The sequence below is a fragment of the Manihot esculenta genome, chromosome 9 (genome assembly GCF_001659605.2).
Source record: "Manihot esculenta cultivar AM560-2 chromosome 9, M.esculenta_v8, whole genome shotgun sequence".
Lineage (NCBI taxonomy): Eukaryota > Viridiplantae > Streptophyta > Magnoliopsida > Malpighiales > Euphorbiaceae > Manihot > Manihot esculenta.
The window spans coordinates 33,965,187-33,988,061 of NC_035169.2; the positions used below are offsets into that span (position 1 = coordinate 33,965,187).

The 22,875-nt window shown below is 32.1% G+C and overlaps 4 protein-coding genes and 1 non-coding gene across 9 annotated transcripts; 1 reads left to right on the forward strand and 4 right to left on the reverse strand.

Moving 5' to 3' along the window:
- Window positions 1-2,394: 2,394 nt before the first annotated feature.
- Window positions 2,395-2,527, reverse strand: LOC122724730. The gene has a single exon (XR_006352183.1). It is a non-coding gene; the product is annotated as a small nucleolar RNA U19 (small nucleolar RNA).
- Window positions 2,528-3,837: 1,310 nt separating this feature from the next.
- On the reverse strand, window positions 3,838-4,471 carry LOC122724500 (arabinogalactan protein 13-like). The gene has a single exon (XM_043959637.1). The coding sequence runs from the start codon at window positions 4,269-4,271 to the stop codon at window positions 4,092-4,094; it is 180 nt and encodes a 59-aa protein (XP_043815572.1). The 5' UTR covers window positions 4,272-4,471; the 3' UTR covers window positions 3,838-4,091.
- Window positions 4,472-6,674: 2,203 nt separating this feature from the next.
- LOC110622298 lies at window positions 6,675-9,070 on the forward strand. The gene is made up of 5 exons (XM_021766765.2): window positions 6,675-6,942; window positions 7,287-7,518; window positions 8,024-8,309; window positions 8,602-8,679; window positions 8,790-9,070. The coding sequence occupies exons 2-5, from the start codon at window positions 7,289-7,291 to the stop codon at window positions 8,847-8,849; spliced, it is 654 nt and encodes a 217-aa protein (XP_021622457.1). The 5' UTR covers window positions 6,675-6,942; window positions 7,287-7,288; the 3' UTR covers window positions 8,850-9,070.
- A 476-nt stretch (window positions 9,071-9,546) lies between these two features.
- On the reverse strand, window positions 9,547-14,785 carry LOC110622297. 2 transcript variants are annotated; one of them, XM_021766764.2, is made up of 13 exons: window positions 14,419-14,785; window positions 14,152-14,214; window positions 13,941-14,027; window positions 13,191-13,286; window positions 12,776-12,871; window positions 12,572-12,637; window positions 12,380-12,470; window positions 11,983-12,050; window positions 11,817-11,882; window positions 11,681-11,731; window positions 11,384-11,448; window positions 10,869-10,955; window positions 9,547-9,850 (listed from the first exon to the last, which is right to left on the reverse strand). In XM_021766764.2, exons 1-12 carry the CDS (start codon window positions 14,578-14,580, stop codon window positions 10,895-10,897), a joined length of 972 nt encoding a protein of 323 aa, XP_021622456.1. In that variant the 5' UTR covers window positions 14,581-14,785; the 3' UTR covers window positions 9,547-9,850; window positions 10,869-10,894. The 2 variants fall into 2 exon arrangements, with proteins under 2 accessions (XP_021622456.1, XP_021622455.1); XM_021766763.2 differs by having other exon boundaries at window positions 13,191-13,289; window positions 14,419-14,784.
- A 1,157-nt stretch (window positions 14,786-15,942) lies between these two features.
- Window positions 15,943-21,061, reverse strand: LOC110623571 (adenylyl-sulfate kinase 3). Of its 4 annotated transcripts, none has more exons than XM_021768564.2 (7): window positions 20,851-21,059; window positions 20,032-20,183; window positions 18,932-19,120; window positions 17,830-17,948; window positions 17,661-17,745; window positions 16,550-16,596; window positions 15,943-16,413 (listed from the first exon to the last, which is right to left on the reverse strand). In XM_021768564.2, the coding sequence occupies exons 2-7, from the start codon at window positions 20,153-20,155 to the stop codon at window positions 16,312-16,314; spliced, it is 666 nt and encodes a 221-aa protein (XP_021624256.1). In that variant the 5' UTR covers window positions 20,156-20,183; window positions 20,851-21,059; the 3' UTR covers window positions 15,943-16,311. The 4 variants fall into 4 exon arrangements, with proteins under 4 accessions (XP_021624256.1, XP_021624258.1, XP_043816380.1 ...); XM_021768566.2 differs by having other exon boundaries at window positions 18,932-19,081; window positions 20,851-21,057; XM_043960445.1 differs by having other exon boundaries at window positions 17,661-17,948; window positions 20,851-21,061.
- Window positions 21,062-22,875: the final 1,814 nt, after the last annotated feature.

Below are 22,875 nucleotides of genomic sequence, written 5' to 3' on the forward strand. Positions count from 1 at the left end.
TTACTTTGTAATGATTTGGGAGTTCAGCAAACCTAATCCCAATATAATTATGTTTCTTGGTGGGGCCTTGTCTACCCATTTTGAGGGCAATGTCTCCACAAACCATGTGCGCAGATATCTTTTGCAAAGAATTTTTTTATGATAATCTACAATATTATATTATATTATTATTTATTATATTTAAATATAAAATTGAGAATGAGGGCTGAACTTTTGAATTGATTAAAATATTTTTATATTTTTAAAAATTAAATAATAATTTTAATTTTAAAATAATTTTATATATATTCGATATAATTCTAATGAGAATAGGGTTGTAAACGAACTGAGCCGAGCCGAACTTTGAAGAGTTCAAATTTGGTTCGTTAAAATTTTTTCGAGTTCGAGCCGAATTCGAGTTTTACTCATATTGAACTCGAGCCGAGTATTAAGAAGCTCAAGCTTGGCTCGTTTAGCAAACGAGCTTAGACGAGTCGAGCTTTTATTGAGCTGAGTCGAGCTTTAATTGAGCTGAGTCTCGAATAGTTCACGAGTAATTTAATTTATTTATATGTATAATAAGTTTTAGTTTAAAACTAATAAATTTAAAACTAAAATAATTTTAGTTAAATAAGTATATCTACAAATTAGCATGTAAACTTATAAAGATGAGTTTTTAAATCTCAATGATCCAAATATATGCAAGTTTAAGAGTGTAACTAAACTATATAGAGCTGAATTTTAAAAAATTTAGATTTGGCTCATTAAAATATATGTAGGGTTTGAGTTTATTTCCTTTATGATAGTAATTTCAGTTTGCTTAACGAGACTGTTCACGAGCCTATTTGCGAGCCTGCTCATGAACTCAGAAACGAGCCGAGCTCACGAGTCTTAACGAGCCGAATACTATGGAGCTCAAACTTGACTCGTTTACCAAACGAGCCTAAAAATTAAGCTCGAGCTTGGCTCGTTTAGAAATCGAGTCGAGCTCGGTCGAGCTTTTATCGAGTCGAACCTCGAATAGCTCACGAACGGTTTTGTTCATTTACACCCCTGAATGAGAATATAGTGTTGTATAACTAGGACTCTTAATAATATTAAGCTAATTAAAGAAAATCACAAAACTGTTGAATTTAAATTTTTATAAGACTATATTTATAAATATAATTTTATTAAAAAATAATTAACTTTTTTATTTATCTAATATAATAAAATATTAGTAAATAATAACAATAATAAGTGATCGGTGATGGAAATTATATTATTTCGTATTTCTATTTAATTTATTTAACAAAATATTTAAAAAATTTAAATTAAGAATTTGTACTAAAATGACTTAATATAATTAATAAATTTTTTGCCGTAAATGATAATAATTTAATTTAATTTAATTTTTTAATTTGATTAATGTATTTATAATAAAAATAATAAATGCAAAATAATGAGCCATTAACTTACTTTAAAAGATAATAGAGTCTGATAATCTTATTTACTTTTTCCATATAATAGATTTTTTAATTTATCACAAAAGTTAAATTAGGTTGCCCATATTATTTACTATTTAAAATTAAAAGTAAAATAAATTTATATAAATTATCTTATTTTATATGGAAATTTGTAAATTTTTATATAATAAAATATTTTTAATTGATGTTGTTTTAAATTTTTTTTATATTTTTAAAATAATTTGTTAATTCTATTTTTTATTTTATATTAATATATCAATTATCAATGTAAAGGAATCATTTCAAATTATTCTAATAAATTTACTCTGTAAAAATCGAACTATTTATGTTTGGATAAAAAAATAATTTTTACAGATAATAGGTAAAAAATAAACAAAATTATTCAATTTATCATGTGAAAACTATAATCCATATATATATTTAATGCTTTAAAAAAAATCCATATATTTAACAATAAAAATATTTTTTTACTTTTAAAAAATGAAATTTTAAAAATTTTTATTTAATAAATAAATAAATAAATAAAAAATAGAAAACTTCATTAATTTAAAGAAATAATATGAGGAGAGGGATATCAATCCAAACTCATTGACCTGACTCAAAATGAACCGATATTTGATTTTGCTAGAACATAAACGATATCATTCGCAGATCTATGAACAAAAACACACTTTATTTCCTTATACTGTTAAATGTTATGACTAGATTTTATGATATTATTTTAAAATTTTATTCAATAAAATTATAAATTTATTAATTCGTGTAATTAAATTAAAAAATTAAAATTTTAATATTAAAATATTAACCCAAATGAAACTAGTTAATTCATGAAAGAATGAAACCATTAATCATTAATATTAACTCATACCAAAGGCATCATGAGCCATTGTAATTAAATAAAAAGGAGAGGACAAAAACAAAAAATGTAAATATAGATGGAGAAGAAGATGAAGCTCAGGCTGCTCGGAGAACAATTGATGGTGAGATTCGCAAGATTGTCCTTTCAAGAAGGCCTTGGATTGTGAATTACCAACCATAGATTGATCAAACCATTTGATCTCTGCCTCCTAACTAAGCCAGATATGAAATTGCAATTACCATTCACATGGCTACTCTATCTGCAGTTATTTTAATCAAGAAGAAGAAGATCACGATGATGAAGATGAACAATCGGATAGGAAAAGAGAAAGGTGGATGATAGGGAGGAGGAGTTGGCGAAGGCGTTGGAGCCGAATTAGGGATCTAAAAAGAAAAAATTAGAGAGAGATGAATAATTGAGGCAATAGGTGGTGGAGTGTCGTTTCAGGAATCAAGTGGCATGTGCAGACACCTTTTACTTTTCATTTTTTAAAGGTTTGGTATAGATTGTGAAAGATTCGCTTCGATTCTTCAACTTCTGTTCATTTCTTTTTTTTATTTAAAGGGAAAATTACTTTTTAGTCCCTCAAATTTAACATAATTAACACTTTTGTCCCTCTATTTTGGCGATCTAACACTTAAATCCCTCACTTTCTTTTCTGTCCAAATTTATAGTCTTTCCGTTCAAAATAGCCGTTTGGTTGAACACGTGAATTGACAAAATTAAACCTCACTAAAAATCCTGCTATTTCAAAATCACAAAACCCAAATCCAAATGCATCTTCTTATTCTTCTTATCCTTTCTGCAACTTCTTCTTATCCTTTCTGCAACTTCTTCTTCTTCTTCCTACCCTTTTTGCAACTTCTTCTTCTTCTTTTTTCTTCTTCTTCCTATCCTTTCTGCAACTTCTTCTTATTCTTTCTACCCTTTCTGCAATTTCTTCTTCTTCTTCTGCAACCGGAGAAAAAATAAAAAAGAAAAAAATAGAAATTTCACATTGAGAGAAGGGTATTTTTGAAAAAAATTATCACCTCTCACCTTTGACTCTTTGACCAAACGGTTTAAATGGACGGAAGGACTATGAATTTGGACGGAAGAGAAAGTGAGGGACTTAAGTGTTGGATTGTAAAAATAGAAGAATAAAAATATTAATTATGTTAAAGCTCCGGGATTAAGAAGTAATTTTTCCTTATTTAAATGAAAATTATTATTTTTTTAAATAAAAATTACGGCAGAATATTTACTCAAATAATACATTTATTATTATTTTATGTTCAATATTACCATGGATTATTATTTTGTGTATTATTTTATGCTTGATATTTGTAAGGTTTAAATTTATTGCTAAAAAATCATTTTTAAAAATATTAAATATTAATCTCAAATTAAAATCAATTATTATTATCACATTTCAAATTATATTTTTAATTTTTTAACCTTTTAATTATAGTTTTTATAGCTATGATGTGTTATTGAACTTTTTTTTCTCCAATTAATTCTGCATGTCAAAGATTTCACAGTTTCAAAGAAGAATTAAGCAAATCACATCAAATATACAAATAAAGAAATGGTCATAATAACATGATGAGAAATGAAAAATCAAAAAGCAAAAGGAATCAAAGTCCCTCACATCTCTTGCTCTCCCACAATTACAAATTTACAATACCAAATTAGCCCTATCAACTGGGGAAAACAAAGAGCTCAGAAAGCAAAAGAACTCGGAATGTACCCATTTTCAAGAACCCAAGCAACAAAGATTCAAAGAGAAGATAAAATAAAAGACCCATTTAGAAGAGAAACCCAAAAGCAAAAGCTGCAACAGATGCGAAAACAGCAGGTACAAAAACGGTGGCATCAGAGGCAGGGCTTGGAGCTGGGGCTTCCTGAGCACCCACATTCTGAACAGCAAAAACGGCCATGAGAACAACCACAACAGCCAGAAATACTCTCATCTTCAATGCCTCCATTGTAGAATCGCGTTTTTTTTTCCTGTTTGGTAGATGAGAAAATGAAAACTTTCCCAACAAAGTATAGAATTAGAAGATCGGAAAATTTGTGGAGGCAAAAGGAAGTGAGACACTGGTGGTGGTGGTGGAGTGGCAGGAAGTGGGGAGGTTGATGGTTTATATAGGAGGCGGTGGTGGAGACAGTTGATGGAGGGCACATGGATTATGTGAGTTATACTTAATTTAGGGGTGGTAATGGAGCAGACAAGTATTGCTGTCTGGGACAGGGTGGCTTTCGCTTCTTTTGGTGCTTTCCAGCTGTTGCCAACGGTTTCTTTGGTCTTCTCTACTCCTTAAACCACCCCTTTTCTTATCTTTTCTTCCCTTTTACACACTTTTTTTTTTCAATCTTTAGTGACTTTTCTTAAATAAAAAATTAAACAAATTTACTCTGAAGAAAAATGTTAAATTTTTATTGAAATAGGATGAAAAAAAAATAGTTTTCTTAATTAAAGTGTATTAATAATTACTATTGATAATATTTTAAAAATTTGAATTCTAGGGTATTATTATCCTCTGTAACGGTCAACAATCATCACATTTGAATTTAGCAAATTGGCAAATAGAAAGAGATGGAACCCATTATTCATTTGATATGCCTTTGTTGGTGGCATTTCAACTTCAATTCAACAACCCTAGAAAAATCACTTCCAAAAACATCTTAATTATAAATTATAGAGATAATAGAAAATGTGTGTTTGAGTGTCTTGACTATTTTACTCCTTTGTTAGCTTTAAGAAATGAGTTGTGCAAATTTGTGGTTACATGTATAAAAATGTAATTTGATTGAAAAACATATCAATGGTTGCTTTTAGATGAAGGGATCAAGTGATTATGAGTTGTAACTAAACATTCCAAACCATAAGCATGGCAGCATCAACATCAACTACCAATCAACCCAAAAATAGTATATAAATTTCAGCCATACAAAAAGAATAAGGTAATTCACCCGTAAATTTGAACTAAAATTTATTCGAACTTACTTAATACACACGTTGAATTAACTGACTATATAATTAATATGAAATATACGAAAACATGTCATCTAGATATTCTTATTGAAAAAGTAAGTAAAGTGTCCTGAAAAGAGACATTAGCTAATCAATAACGAAAGAAATATATAGTCTTTTTTTTCTCTAACTCTAATATATCCTTCAACAATTGAGGAATACACCACCATACTAATCTTTAATACCTATGAGGTAATAGGTTAAGTTCTATTTTTTTAAAAAAATACATAGTTGAAACTAATTAAACTAGGATGAGATGATTTATGTACAATAATATATTATTTTTCACAAATAACATATATCACTCTAATTACTCATACTTTGATTAAACAATTATTAGATACGATCGTCTCTCTGTTTGTATTGATATTCCCCTCTGTTTGGATTGATATTCCCCTCTGTTTGAAATGATATTTCTCTATATTTCTCTTTATTTGATAAAATTTTATTAATATAATTAATATATTTGTTTAAAAAAAACATAAATATTAATTTCTAAATATAGAGATTTTTTAAAAAAAAAATCAATATAAGAATTTTTATTACCGATGAAAACGGCAATGAGAGAATTTGAAAGAATGAACATGTTTTTTCAGCTTTCCAATTTTTAATTTGGAAAAAGAAAAATTAAAGAAATGAATTATGAATATGTCTGTGGAATATATTAAGATACTCCTTAAAATTTTGCGCAATAAAAAATATATTAAAATTTTAATAAAAAAAAATTATATTACTATGTACAAATATTATGGATATAATTAATGTTTTAGAAATACTCAATCATTAAAACTAAATCAGAAAAAATATTTAATGAAATATTGAAATTATACAAAGTTACTTATTTAAAAATAAAATCTAAAAAAGTAGATAAAAAAATAGAGAAGTAAATTCTTTTACCATTATAAAATAAAGTTAAATTAAAATATAAAATTATTTCATAATTTTTATTTGTTTTATTTTTATATATATATAAAAAAAAATTTTAACATTTTTATTTCTATGCGACGTAAATTTGGTCATTTAATTATACCAAATTTGGTTTTGACATTTAGTATTATGATAAAATAATTAATTTATTGCAAAATTTGAGGTAAAAGATTGAGTTGTGGTTTTGAGATCCGTTGGCCCAATTGCTACCAAATCGAAAAGCAATTAGCCCAAAAACATTGGGTCTAAAAAGCCCAATTTAAAGTAGCGGGTAACAACCCGAAACAGCATGTGAAAAGGAAAATGGGCTTGGAGAGTACAGAGCCCAGTACCCTCATCTGACCGTCCGTTTTCAATCCAACGGTTGAAATAATCTGCAGTTATTTTTATCACGCAGGGCCATCGAGGGCGAGATAAATACTGTGAGAAGGGAGAGATAACACAAGAAGAAGAAGAAGAAGAAGAAGAGCAGAGCAGAGCAGAGCAGAGCAGCCCACGCAGCTGAGAGAAACAAACTCCCAAGGTAGATTTGAGAGAGACAAATAACCAGCCTCTTCAAACACAATCACAGAGAAGAGCTTACTAGAACAAACACAAACAAGAAAATTTCAGAGAGAGAGAGTTTTCTGTAGACGTTGCTTGTTCTCTACATATTTGTTCAGGGGTTCCTTCATTCTTAATGCAATTATCTTAGGGTAATATATGTTTTTCATCTCTCTTGCCTTCTCTGTAACACGTCAGTCGCTTTTGAATATCTGGGTGGATGATTTTAGGAGGATTCCTTCCTGATTTTCCATTTACACTCATAGATCTTGTTGTTTACCTCACAATTGTTTCCAACTTCAATCTTTTTTACTCATTTCTACCATTTTCTGATGCATCTTCTTGAAAATCTGTTTTTCTCTTATCTTCTTTCTGACCCATTTTTATATTTTCTCTGATTTTGGTTTCTTCTGGTTTTCTCTATCAACACATTTCTTGTCCTAAAACTCACCATTTTCCTTCATTTTTATTTTATTTAATTTTTGGGTGATGACAGGCATGGATAAAGACGAGAAAAACCAGAGAGCAAACAAAGCAGTAGAGCCAGATTTTTTCTTGCAGTGGGGGAATAAAAAGAGGCTTAGATGTGTGAGAGTAAGAGGCCCTCAAATCATCTCACAGAGATCCGATGGTGTGTTTCACAGGAAAATCACAACTCGGATTGATAGACGCATCGTTTCTCCTGTTACAGAGAAAGAAACTTTTCCTCAATCCAATCGTATTACCAGGTTAGATTGGTGTTCAGTTTCTTTGGTTGCCTTGCCGAGGGGAAAAGAGCCAGTTTCTGACTCGGAAAATGGTGTTTCTCTTAATCCACTATTTTCTCGGACTCGTTTATCTTTTCTTTTTCTCAGCAACCAAATAGATAGAGAGGGAAATTCTCTCAGAAGATGAGGTTGGCAGAGGTTTCTTGTTTCTTTTCTGCTTGGTTGCTTAGGAAATTAGAAAAGAGAAAATGAAGTTCAATATGTATGATTTATGTCGTTTCAATATCCTAATTCTGATTTGTTTTCCTGTTCTCAGCAACCAAACAGACAGTTGAGAATTCCGCGAATATAGAAAGTGACGAAGGTCGGAACTTTCTTGCAATCACCTGTTTGGTTGATGGGAAAATACAAGAAAACAAGAGAAATTTAAAAGTGCTGCTTTCAGATCCCAAATCATAACAAATATGGCTAAAAAACAACGATAGAAATAGGAAATCTTAACTCATCCCAGATCTGTTTGCTACAGGAATTCTGAGGCAGCAACACTCCGGTCGAGTGTAACTGAGAACCGCAAATCGACATCGCCGGAGAAAGAAGATAGGTATTACACCACAAGAGGGTCAGTGGGTGTGGATGAAAATGGGAAGATTTCAATTGATTGTAACAATGGAGAGGATAAAGGACATGTTTGGCCAAAGCTATATATCACACTGTCAAGCAAAGAAAAAGAGGAGGATTTCATGGCTATGAAAGGTTGTAAGCTTCCTCAACGGCCCAAAAAGAGGGCCAAGATCATCCAAAGAAGCTTGCTTGTAAGTCTCTGATAATTGACAAATGCTTTTTCTTTCTGTTACCAGGCTCTCTTCTCTGTCAGAAAAGTTTTTTACAAGGATTTTTATGGGTGGGCAAGCAAAAAATGGAAGAATTTTGTTTTCTGTGATTTGGGTTTTTTTGGGGGGTCTGATTTGGGTTTGATTTATTTTGGGTTTTATTCAATGGTTTTTTTATTTTCTTTCCTTGTACGTGCTTGATGTTGGGTTGTAATCATTTTTCACCTTTTTCTCTCTCTGTTTTTTGTTTTGGAATTTTTGGTGGGTGATACAGTTGGTGAGTCCTGGAGCATGGTTGACTGATATGTGCCAAGAGAGGTATGAAGTGAGAGAGAAGAAGAGTTCTAAGAAGGTATTTCATCTGATGCTCTCTTGGATCTGAATTATCAATTTTTTTTTAATAAAATAATATTCTCTCTTTTAGGTTCTCTTTTGATGCCTTTTTATTGACATTTGATACAGAGACCAAGAGGATTGAAAGCCATGGGAAGCATGGGAAGTATGGAAAGTGATTCAGAATGAAAATTGTTGCATTACAGGAGCAGAGACTTTTCTTTCTTATTTTTTTTTTAGAAATTTTTGGAATTTTTTTGTTTGGAGATCTTGGTAATGTGATGAATAGAAGATGTTTAGAGTCGGAGAAGAGAGGGTAGAGAGCACTAAGAAGAGGTCTCTGCTTTTGTTTGTTGTACAGATCTAAGCTTCATTTTTATCAGTGAGAAAATAATTTCTTTTTTCATTTACTATTTGTTTCCCTATTATATTTTCTCATTCCCATAAACGACCTCTTATTTAATTGCCAAATTTTGTCTGTGAATGCCAAATACAGTAACCCGATCTAGCTTCTTTACAGGGCCATAATTTCAGGGATATGCACCCTCAGATGCACGTGATAAAAATCATATTTTAATAGGTTCAAATTTAGCCAAATAAGATGGTTCAGCCAAAACTATATCGCCCTTATAATGCAGGTGATGTGCATAAATGGAAATGGCACTGCGAGCACTGGCAAAGGCTGTCTGCCGCATGAGTAAGCACGCAGAATCTAAGAGGAATCATATCTCCAGTGAATATAATGAGCTAAGCGATGTCTATTATTTGCTTGTCACATGCCTTGACATTCTACGAGATTAATTAGCAAAATGATCATGTCACCTGAAAACTTTTCTGCAGACTCCATTTGCTTAAAACAGAAACCATTACCAAGCACAAGTCCACGTATCTCAATTATCAGCTCCATTTATTGCAAATCCAGAGGGGATACAGTACATTCTCACCTTGGGAAAAAAAAAATTAGAGCAGCAGAAACATGCATATTAGTCTTCTGGTTATACAAATTTTTACAACAGTTTGCAATCAAACATTTTCATGGAGTAGGCCAAGTATAATGTCCATAGTATGTACGAGGAGCATGCCGCCAAGACCCAGGTAACTGTTTATGTGTATTTTGTCTGTCTTCCAGAATTCTATAGTCGTTCATATCAGTTATAAACTAGGCTGGGATTGTGATGTACTGCAGAAACCTACAGAAACATACAAGTCAGTAAGTGTCTACTAAGTGATAACATTTCAGAGTATAGGTATGATGAGTCACTGCAAATCACAATTCATTTCACATGGCATGATGGCTAAAACAGGTAGATGCATTGTATATTAACAGTAGTCCACAGAATGAACCAGGACCTATATGCTACGGAGAATGGAAGCCAAGCACAAGAACACAAGTAAGAGATCACAGGGAATACCATTATAAAAAATTCTAAGGAAAAAAGAAAGCAATTCATTTATGTTTTACTTTTGTTCCATGCAATAAACTTAAGTTCGATGTTCTAAATATAGAATTGTTTAACTTCAGAATACTGTCATCCATATCCTACAATCCCCCGCCCCTCCTTTCTTTCTCCCTCTCTCCCAAAAACAAGGAAAGATAAAGGAAAGAATAAATCACTATAAAGTCCCTGAAGTCTGCTGAAATTAACAATTAACTATTTTTTAAAAAAAACTCAACTAAAACGTCCCTTTATTTTATAAAATCAAACTCTTTGATTTCTTTATTAAAAAAATATTAATCAACTTGTTTTTACCTTGTTTAGTACTTCTAATTTTAACTACTCATGCTACCTAGTCCCTGTAATTTTAACTATTTATACTATTTACATTTTTTGACCAAGGCTAAAATAAGTGACTATTTTTCATTTTATAGAAATCTAATGGAACTGAAGAATTTAATTTTTAGAAAATATAACAATGTTGTAATTCGATTTTTAAAGAAGGAACCAATTGATTAATTCTAACAAAATACATGGACCTAATACAAATTTATCCTAAAAGAAAAAGAAAAGGAGAAGACTCCTTATTCTTGAAAAACTATAATAGCTAAGTTAGAATGTCCAACATGAGCACATGGTTTGCTTATAAGGAAGTCAGAATAGCAAGTTCTTTAACTTAAGAGTTAAGATGACAAACTCTATTGATAAGAAACTGATAAAATACTTAAAAAAAATCATCCTGCATGGTTATATAGATAAGTGATAAGTGCACCTTTTGGTCCCTTTTTCAGCACTGTATCAGCTTGAGAGTTGAGACTTAGCAGCTTCAAGCATTTCCACAATTAGAGTCTTCACATCCCTAAGAAGTAAAAGAAAACAAGCTAATCAGAAACAAAGAAATCGAAGTCAAATAGGACAATTAACTCACAATATAAAGTCATTGCAAATGACAGAAGGATTTTGACAAAGGAAGTGTAGGGCAGAAAGCCCTTCATAAGTTTGCAGCACAAGGATTTCAACTACTGCAGGATTTCAATATATACATATGAAGTCAATTAAATCCTGATAATAGCATCCAATAGAAAAAAATATCCTCATATTAACTTCAGCAAAGTTGGCAATAATTAGCTCTACGTATGAAGTACAACATTAAGATGACAATCTAGCAGCACATATCATATGGCAGAAGAGTGGCAGAAGTTAAAGAGGAACAGTTGATGTGATTTCTTGCATAAAAAAATTATACAACTTTCACAAGAGACCAGAATTGCTGGTTGAGGTGCTTACTTTCTCTCCTCTGCACGTCTAGGAAAAGGAATCCGAAGCTTGTAAGTATTTCCTTGATAAACAGCCTAGAAGAAGCAATATGAGGCCAAAGCATTGACCAGAGGGGAAACGGAACAGTTAAATTTGAGTTCAGACCAAATGACAAAGTAGTAGTGAAGTGAAACAGTTTAGAAGAAACAAAGTTCATATCAAATTATGCCGATTATTAGAGAAGGAAATACATAAGCTGGAAGCAGAAAACAAATTAAAATACTCACAAAGCAGGCACACAAACCGATGGTTAAACATGAGCAATACCTTAACATTGAATCCAAGACTATCAATGTCTAGTATATAGGCAGAATCCACCTGAAGAAAAACATTTAAACCAGACTTTCATCTAATTGTTGGTTCCTAGATAATAAAGCAAATAATTAATAACATAACAAATTACCGGAATTGATGTTGAATATTGGACAATGAGCCTTGTATCTTCAGCATGATCTCTATTCATATGAGACTGATAAAAGAAAAGAAGCCAATAAGAAATAAGGGGGAGAAAAGTTACAATTTATAAACATATTCAGCATGCATGCATTTATTGTATGAGGAAAACATACTGCAACAGGTTTAGAAAACTGAGCTATTGGATCAATTTTAGCAGCTTGATACTCTTCTTTGCTAAATTCTGCAACATTTAGAATAACATAGATAAGACAGGAAGGTGGTAAAGGATGGTAAAAAACAATTTACTAATGAGAAATTATTGTGTGCCCGGATGCACAAACAGTTGCCTACATCTGGGAGTAGCTTGGTGCATGTGCCTGGCACACACGGTAAATCCTGTAAAGTAATATCTAAGGGACTCAAAAAATAAATATAGCACTTAAATGCAGGAACAAAAGCATTAGGGAGTATCTTAGGTGAAGTGACCTCAAGAATGCTAGAAGTCACTGTCAAGAACACACCAGAAAAATTTTGGACTATAACTAGTGAAATGATCATAACAACACAAACCTCCAGATCCAAGTAAAGCAGTTGCAACTCCTGACACATATCGCACAACTTTTGGTTCAATGCGAATAAATTGGAAGTCACCAAAGTCAACCTTCATATTTACATGATGATTTAGTCCTGACCTTGATATGAAGCAAGGGTGTTGGCCAAAAAAAAGTAAAGCATTCTGAAGAATAAGAGGAGACAAGTTACCCAGAATGCATTAGGATGCTTTGCCAGATATGCAGTACGAATGGCACTTTTGTCCTTCTCAGAAACCTAAATAATTCATCGAAACGGAATTTTCAAATATATTAATTCCCTCTTACAAAATAGAAAATGCATGACACTAAAAGACATGCCAAAACAAGTTTAAGATGATAAACATATGAGGAAATGGAGATAAAAATGACTTACAGAAACAGCATCTCCATGCAGGGTGATTACCAAATCAGTCCTATCCTCCAGATCTCTAGCAACAAGCAATGAGCATTTGGGATTAGCCAAGAGGTCCTGTGGAAAGCAAGTTTCAGACAGTCATAGGATCTTACAGGACCAAGTTTCCCATATCAAAGGCTAAAATAATAAGTTCATAAGAGTAGCTTGCTTAGTTATACAAATATAAGAAAAAAGGTAACAGGGAGAAATTGACTAGGACAACTACGTTATCCAGCATATCTATTACGCACACACAATAGAACTTTTTCCAGGGATATTTCAACAAATTCGGGAAACCAAACATAAATATATCAACCAATCTTGTTGTAAGACTTTTTTTCTTAAATGCATTCAACAAGTATCATTTTTTGTATAACAGCTATTAAGAGAAAACCTTTGTATGATTCGCCAAGCTGCTCACTGCTAATATTGGAGTTCCATTGACATCACATGCAAAATCAACCACTGATCCTGATGGATAACCCTCAAGCTTCTAGTCATCAAAAGCACTTATTTTAAGTTAGTAAACAGTTAAAAGAAGCAGCCCAAGCAATGAATGCCACAATCTAGTATAAAGCAATGTGCAATTTATAACAATTATAGTTATCCCCAGTAGAAGTAGATCTTTTAAACGTATCTACCAGTCCAAATAATGCGCATCTCTTAAGACACGCACACAAAAAAAAAGGATTGCCATTTGGTACATCATCAGTCCCCAAATTTCAACACTCAACAAACCCAGATATTTTTAGGATTTACATCCACCATATGGTACAATACCAATCCTTAGATTAATGACTTGTACACTTTTCTGACTCAACCCCTTCGATGTCCATATTGGCTTCAATTTAGATAAGTTCATGCACAGTGCGACCATATCTTATCCAAATATCTGTGATCTTTCGCTTTCAGCAATGTTTTAGGCCCAAATTTGGCACTCTTGACTTTGTGTTGACTATTCACTCATCACCAAAATGGTTTAGCCCTTCACTGACATTAATAGTTCCTGTCACATATCAAACTAGTGTACTAAATCATGATCATCGGTTCATCACCCTTCAGTCATGTCGCTAAATTTGGAATCCCATTATTTTGTTTTTGATTAATAAGTTGAAATCTGTAAACCAGCATAAGCACAACAAACCTGAGAAAAAGTTGAAAGCATGCCACGGACACTGTGATAAAGCACAGTTCTAATTTCCTCAACTGGAGGAAGTCTAGCAGCCTTTTCCTACAATCAGCCAAACTCAAGACCACTCAGGGAAATTTACATACATACGTTCACATGTGAGTAAAACTATTAATGGATATATCAATACTAATTTGTTAAGCATTTACAAGGAAAGAGAACCTACCTGGTGAGTTTGGATCAACTGAAACACATTGGCATCACTATTAACATCCCCAGGGGACACAGCCTGATGAAAAATTGAACAACTTAAAAACCCATTAATTTATAAGCGTTAAATCATAACCTGCTGGAATGTAAAGCTTAAAGCTTATACTATCAAGAAATCAATCAATCAATTTAAATATAACAAGACCAAAATCTCAACCCGATTTTAATACCCAATCAATCAAATGTCAAAAGAAAAAAGCTTAGAGAACAAAAATTAGAAAACCTGAGTTGGTTGCTGAGTTGCAGAGGCCATGGCAAGAGAGCGACGATGACCGAGAGAGAAAGAGGGGTGGCAAATTGGTAATAGGGGAAGAGAAAGGTGGGTTTTATTGACATTTAATTGGCTAAAAATAGGGAATGAGCACGGCACCACCGTAGTCCTCATTGCTGCACGCAACAAAAGGAGACAACCAACCGACGACAACGCCACGTAACGACCCTTTAAATATTAGTAATTAAATTCAATTACTATTCCAACCTTTTTTTCCAATTGAGCTGAGCTGCCTTCTGAAGGTTTGAAAATGGAGCAGATGAGCGACGGGAAAAAGCTGTAGTTTTTCATGTGTTGCCCTTTATGTCGGGTTAAATATGAATTTTGATTTTTCAATTAATAAATTATAATTCTTTTTTAACCCGAATCTGGTTATTCGGATCCAGAACCAGGAGTAGGATAACAAAACCCCAAAGGCAAACACATTACTAGTTTCATTCATGGACAAGCCAAGAAACAAAAAGATTCCTGTTTCACTAGAAATGCATATCTGAAATCCAGATTCAATACATCCCATCGCTTCATATAAAATCATTTAACTCTCCTTTCAGAACATTACAAAATTACAAGAAAACAAATGGGTTATCTAAGAAACTGATGCAAGAATTCAGTCAGAGTGCGAATCATCATTATCGTCGTCGTTGAAATCGAAATCAGAGAGATTGGCGGGGTTGGGATTGTAGCAGAGATAGGTCCACAGAGAGAGAGCGAGACGACCCAAATGGTGGAGAGGGAAGCAGAAAAGCAGATTCAAGACTTCGTGGCTGCGTAGCCGCTCTGGATTGCATGCTATGTATTGGCATAGATTGGCCGAAACATTGGCTATGCTCACCACCAAATTGCTGTTCAAAACCATCTCTCTCCGTCTCCGACTCTCTTTGTTTTTCGGTCTCTCTGTTGGCTGTACCGGATAGGAAAAGTCATTTAGGTCGTAATCGATGATGATGGGTCGTTTTTTACGCAACGTTCATGATCAATAAAGACAAGAAACTTCGTCGTGGCAATTCGAACTTTTTTAATCGGGTCTTGATTCGCTGGTTTTGATAATTCACACCTGGTCTCAGCAAGAAGTCAAATTTACAGCCAAATAAGGCTCCACAATTCATGAGTAAATTTAGACGAAAGTTAAAATTTAGTATATTTCACAAGAATAAATTTGACATTTCAGCCTTACTCTTTTTAGTTAGTAAGATTTTTTATTAGAGAGATTAATGATTAGTGACACAGTTGAATATCCATATCCTATATCGCTAATTCAAGCAAAAAATTCTTATTAGAAACAAGATTCAGTAAAGGATTTTTTTGTTCTTATTAAGAAAATCCCTCTCAAACATTGAAGAAGTAGGCCTTAAAGATGGATTTGCATTTGGGCGAACACCATCTAATTGCTATGCATTAGCATTACCAAGCTTTTTAACAGGCTGGTAGCAATACAACACAAAGTGGAAAAAATGCAGAAAGACAAAAGGGCATCAGTTAAATTCGAAATTTATGTAGTAACTTACATTCATAATCAATGTAATGTACACGATTGATAACCATCTGGATGAGTTAATATCTAAAGAAGAAAATTTTGATCAGAACAATGAGTTGTTTGCAGTGAACCCAGAGAAGAGAACAAGTCTCTATGAATCAACAGCATTAACAGTGCAGTGTCAGTCTATAAAACCAAACTGTACTATTTGAAACATGTATCATCTATTCCAAACATATCCCTCGTGAAGTAGTTAGAGCCTGCTGACACCCTTAGCCAGGCAGTGTTAAAATGGATAGGACAGCAAACACATGATAAATTAATTGTGTGACGACATTATGACAATGATGGTGCAAAATTAGTGGAGTTGATCACTGATAATGTAGAAATCCTTTGTCCTCCAAGTAGGACACTACTTGTCCAGCCATGGCAAATGGTGAGGGGCAGACTCCATTTTTCTCTTGTATTTCTATCTGCATGAAAAGGAAAATCACATTCGGCTCAACATGCATGGTAACATAACAGTAAGGTATGTGAAATTCATGTTATTTTTCACTTAAGATGCTTATTGCGACATTTTGGAGCTCTGGCGGTTTAACTACTACATACCTCGCAATTCAATGGTGGTTCATAAGGATCATCTATGCCAGTAAATCCTGCAAAATAAAATGATTACATTATAGGTGCGGCAATCTAGAACACATTTCATCAAATAACAGAAGGAAATACTAGTAGCCACTTTAACTGTTGATTAGTATCACCAGAAATTGCTTAAACCCTGGTGAATTGCAATCTTTATCAAACGATGTAAATTATGGATCACAGTGATTTGAAACATCAAAGTTAGCATCCAAACAATTATAGGTAGAGAACCAAACCATATACATTATACAAATCTCAGATCATTTCTTCATTATCATGCTATAAATTTAAGACTTGGATGCTTTTGATAATTGAAGTAGTTAACCTTGCAATTTAATTTAAATTTTTATTATACATACAGAATACTATAAATCTTGTGATTATTCTTAGTTCGTTTCTAGTTTTCAGCATATACTTCATTACATCATCCCAAAAAGTGATCCATATTCTATATATCATATATTGCTCCAACTAGGTGATCCCAGGAAGCCGACCCTTGTCCTACTTTGTGCCAAATTTCTAGACATATAACCTTGTTCCTGTTTTCCACATGTATTTTTGGGGCAATCCATGCTCCAAGAAACCCTGATCTTTGTCAGAAATTAAGTTGGGAAATTCTTGAGATCGGATGGTGTATAGGCAGGGAGTTTTAAAGTATGCTAAAAAATCTTAAAAGGAAAGGATCTAATTCTTCACTCTTTTACACAATCCCTCCTCTATTCATGAATTCCTTCTACTCATAATTGAGAGTATAAGAAACTTAAATACAAGTAAAAGTGTCATCATTTGACTTTGGAAGGGAATATGCCTCAGCCAGTCTGCAATTATTTTCCACTTTAACTTAATTCTTTATCTTTCCTTTTTTTGCCTGAAATGTGCAGTAACAATGCAGTTGCTGTTACACAGATGACACACTAGCCTTATGTTTTACATCCTTTCTTTCATTAAGGTGAGTTTTCATTAATCTTTATCTTTCTAGTTTTATTAATGTGGGTTTTACAGGGGAAGGTGCATAAACAAGCAACAATCTCATGTCATTATATCAAAGCAACAATCAAGATATACTTCAAGATAACACCTTTAATCTTTCCAGCACGTGCAAGCTTGTAGAGGCCTTTAGCATCTCTCAACTCGCACAATGACAGAGGCATATTCATGAAAACCTGTACAGAACAAGAAAACCTGGCATTTCCATATTTAAGAAAATTTGCTGAGTCATAATAAGAGCCATTAATGAGGAACCTTGCCTCAATGAAGTTTGCATCTGTCAACATTGCACGGCAAGCATCCCGATCTTTTCTGTATGGTGATATCAGACTAGCAATGCATATCAAACCGGCATCTGCAAAGAGTTTTGCTACTTCACCTAAAACAAGAAAATATGTAATTAATTATACTTGACACAAAAATGCATCAGAGAATAAAAATCGCATTAAGCTTATCACATCTTGTAGTAAAGTGAAATTAAGCACATGCTAACCTTCTTATGACCATAAACTTTTGGTATATTCATTCTCTTCACAACCAATATAATTCTTTTAACTGTTAGGATGAAATTTGCTGAGACATTAATAATTTATTCAGTATGGAACTTCATCATAACCTTATTCTTCCCATTACAACTAAAACATGTTTAGTTGAAATTAATTTTGTTAGCCAACAATTTGCATACATCTGCAATGCTTGAGCAAATAGAAAGCTAATAGATTTTGGAACTTGTTTGTCAGTTAATGTAATCCTACTTTGACAAAAAAAAAAAAAATCATTTTTCCTTCTTATTACAAATTTCAACTTTTATTGCTACTTGAATATTGCAATTTGAAAATATGGAACATGGAACATTGGAAATTTGTAATTTGAAAAACTAGAAGATAGATCCAGGCGCCATAAATCAAATTTAGAAAACTGATGGAATGGCCAGCCATGTTTAGCTTCCTCCACTCTGTAACAGCTACTCAAAGGTGCCTCCATTCTCCATAGAATACCATGACTGAGACACAGAGAATAGAACTTAGCTATGCTAGAAGAAGTGCTCATAACCATGTATAAATCCAGTTGAATGATCACTTCGAACTGATTTACTAGTTTATTTAAGAAAACCTTCCAAATTCTTACAACTTTGAGTTAAATCAGGACTTTCATCAGTCTCTTCCAAGTGAAATGTAAGTCATCCATCAACAGAAAGCTGCATAAAGTTTCCATTATGTATGGATGTACACAAACCAAGTTTGATATAAATGTCTAAATTTGCCCTTTACCTTGGAGACAATGAAACTTCTATTAAATAAAATTAAATTTCATGGCCATAAACTTCAAAAATATCTTGTTATGATATAAAATCAGACTCACCAACCCTGCGAATATTTTCAGTTCGATCTTCAGCACTGAAACCCAGACCTTTGTTTAGTCCATGGCGAAGGTTATCTCCATCAAGAACATAGGACAGCTTCCCCTTAGAGTGTAGTTCTCTGCTTAGGGAGCATGCCAGTGTGCTTTTCCCTGAAAAGTTGATAAAAGGTATGTGAAGAGGTACTGCACCTATAAAAAATACAACAAGTATGAAGAAACTAAGTTTTCTACTAATAAAGGACATTCAGCGAAACATAAATCATAATAGCCAGGTCAACCTACTTAGAGCACAGTAAGACTGCAACTTCCTTGATAGTTATGTGGACTATGAAAATTGATGATTAATTCACAAAGGAATTTTATTTTTAGCAAATTGCCACCATAATATGCTAACATTTATTTACAATTTACAAAAACATACACAAAAGATAGTGAAGGAGAAATTTTGAGTTAGTATACCCACTCCACATCTTAACCTTATGAGTTCAACAACTTCACATTGCATGTGGTGCCTAAGATGTTAGGGATTTCTTCTCATTCATCTATCCCCTCCTTTATTTGACAAGGTACTTTGGCTGCTCCAGGATGCAAATATATTCAAATTCCAATTCCAGCCCATAAGGCCCAATAGCAACACCAAATGTTGAAGATTTTTAGATGCTCAACTTTATTCATGACATCTATATTACAGGAAAGCAAAAGCCAGGAGAGGTGCATCCAATTCAGCGAACCACAAGGTTTAGGTCAATGAGAGCATTTCTTTTTATATAACAATATAGTCACCAAGGCTGAAAGGGTGACTTGTAATCTACACTTCTAAAGCAAACAAGCAACAGTAAGCCCTTGTTAAATTTGTGAGTTATGAGAAACAACATTAATGGTTACATAACCAAAGGTTATATTTTGAAATTGAAAAAAACTACTTTAATGCACATATTCTGGAAACAAAGCCCATAAAAAATATTCAACTATCTGACTGACCTTTAAAATATTTTTTAGTGAAAAATAGAAAGTATTTTGAATTGATGAAACAGTCTAATTCTCGACTGCTGGGTAACTAATATGTATCAGAGAGTAATAAGAAATGAGTTCACATAAACCTGATCCACTAAGGCCCGTTATCCATACAACACACCCCTTCTGATTAAGTAGTTTCTGCCTCTCAGACTTCCCAACTGGGCATTCGTGCCAAAATATATTTGTAGAGTTCCCCAAAGAAGACATAGAAGATGCTTTTTCTTGAGTTCAATCTCTACAATTAAATAATGAAATCAACAACAGCGAAAACAACTTACTAAATAATGAAGCAACAAAAAGAAAATGACAAGCCTTGAAGAAAACATATGTTAAATATATCAATTCTCGAAAGTTTATTCCCAAATGTTATACTTCAAACGGAACCATAAAAGTTTCAGTCTCAGGTCTACATGTATCATTTCTTGGTTTTAATTGACACATTCCCTTCTTCCACATAAGTAAAGTGTGATACTCACTCTAATCCACATCAAATACGAAACCAAAAGCAATCTGTAATGGTTAACTTCGGAGAGATAGAGAAAAAAAAGGTTTCTAAATGGATTCACAATACAAATTTGTCATATTAATACAACTATGTCGGCAGTTAACCTCAAATACCCATTAAATATTAAATAAGATCATGATCTGAATGCCCATTGAGAACCCTTATTGTTTGGAGTTGGGCAGAACCCAGTGTCCCACTATCAAGAAAGGAGCATTAACAATTAAAACGATCACATAATTAAAATTGGAAAATTAAGAAAATGTACGTTAATAAGAGAGACTATTGCGAGCCAAAAAAGAGATAGCCATTAATAGAACAAAATCAGCTGCACACATCACGGGAAACCAACCTCGAAAGTCGAAACACTAAGAAAAAGAAAAGAGGAAGAAACAAATACCAGAGAAAGAGTTGAAAAATCCGCGTAATTCAGGTTGAGAGGGAGAGAGAGAGGGCGTCGTAATATGCTTGTATATGAGCTTGAGAGAGAAACGGAGGTGCTTTATGTGACAGAAAGAAGGCCGAAGCGCCGAAGCAGACGGATGACTAAATGAGGCGGAGTATCAGGAGTCATCAAGCTCTCTCTACCTTTTGTTTCTATCGCCAGTTATATTGGATCTCTTTTTTCTTATATTTATTTATTTTTTTTTAAATATGAAGAAAACTTCATTAATTTAAACGAAAGAAAACAAAAAAACAATATGATTAGGAGAGATATACGTAGAATGAGTCGACGTTATTAGAACATGAGCAATATCATTGACAGACAGGGGTGAGCAGTATTCGATTCAAATCGAAAAAACCGACCGAATCGAACTGATTTAAAAATTTAGTTCGATTTTTTATATATTTAGGTTCGGTTCGGTTTTTAATTTTAGAAATTTCGGTTATTTCGGTTTGGTTTTTATCAAAAAAAAACCGAAAAAATCAAATCGAACCGATTAGTGATAATAATATGTTTTTTTAATAATATAGAGAAATTAAATTATATTAAAATTAAAATATTTTAATTAAATTTTAAAATATTAAAAATAAAGTGTAAAAAATAAAAAAATTATTAAAAATCGAAACCGATCAAACCGAACCGAATCAGACCGGTTCGGTTCGGTTTCTGACCAAAATCGGTTCGGTTCGGTTTTCATAAACACTAAAATTTCGATTTTCGATTTATTAAGTTTGATTGGGTTTTAAACCGAACCGACCGAATGCTCATCGCTATTCGCAGATCTATAAACAAAAAATAAAATTATACTCCCTCCCACAATTTTTATCAATTTACTTTTTCACACCGACAATATTTTTTATTAAATTTTTAATAATATTAGATTTTATTAAATATTAATTCATTTTAAAAAATAATAATAACTAATAAATATTATATTAAAAATAAAAATAAATAAAATTATAATAGTAAATTTATAGATTAATTATAGTATAAAAATAAAAAACAACAATAAATTTAGAATAATTAAATTTCCATTTGTGTGTAATATTACCATATTTTTATTTTAATGAATTACAAATTTATCTATATCCTGTTTAGTTAATTTTATTAAAAAATTAATTAATTATTTAATTTATTATCATTATTAATTGTAATAAATACTTAATAATTTTACAGTATTCAATTCAATTAATTATTGTAATGAATGAGACTGGATTGCCTTCCAATTTCATGTGGAATATTTTTTTTTTTTTTGGGTTTTCGAAGCATGTAGGTGACCGATATTTGGGATAAGGAGGATTGCATAATTGTAATTATAAATTCGGGTGAGGAGTGGGTCCCAATGCACCAAGTGGAGCTGACATGGACTTTTAATTGCATAATTGGAGTACGTGGCATATGATTTATAGAGAATTTATATAATAAATCTCCAGCTTCATATAAAATATAAAAATAATTTTACACGCACTCGGATATATACATTTAGTAAATAAAAAAATATATTTATATATTTTAATTTGCACGCATTGTCAAATTACTCAGAGTAGTGATGGATGACGATGACACTCTCACTTTAGAATATACTTTTTTTTTTCTAATTTGAAAATTTTTCCTTTTACTATTTTGACCACATTCTAATTTTAGTTTGTTTCCTGTTTATCAATTTTGTATTTAACTTTTTGATAATTAATTTTAAATGTATGATATATATAATTTTCAGCACTGTTTTAAAAATTATTTATTCATTATTTCAATTGAACTGAATACAACTTTTTTCACGTGCTAGAAAATTAATTATTTAAATTTTGTATTTTAGAAATTTGAATTAATTAACATTTAAATTTGATTTTGACAATAACTAATCTTCTTCATTTGACAATAACGAGTTTTTTTTGTTTGTAATTTTGAAGATTTGATTTTTTTTATATGATTTAAATTATTTTATTTGCAATTTTATCGTCATTATTGTGGTTTGCGTTT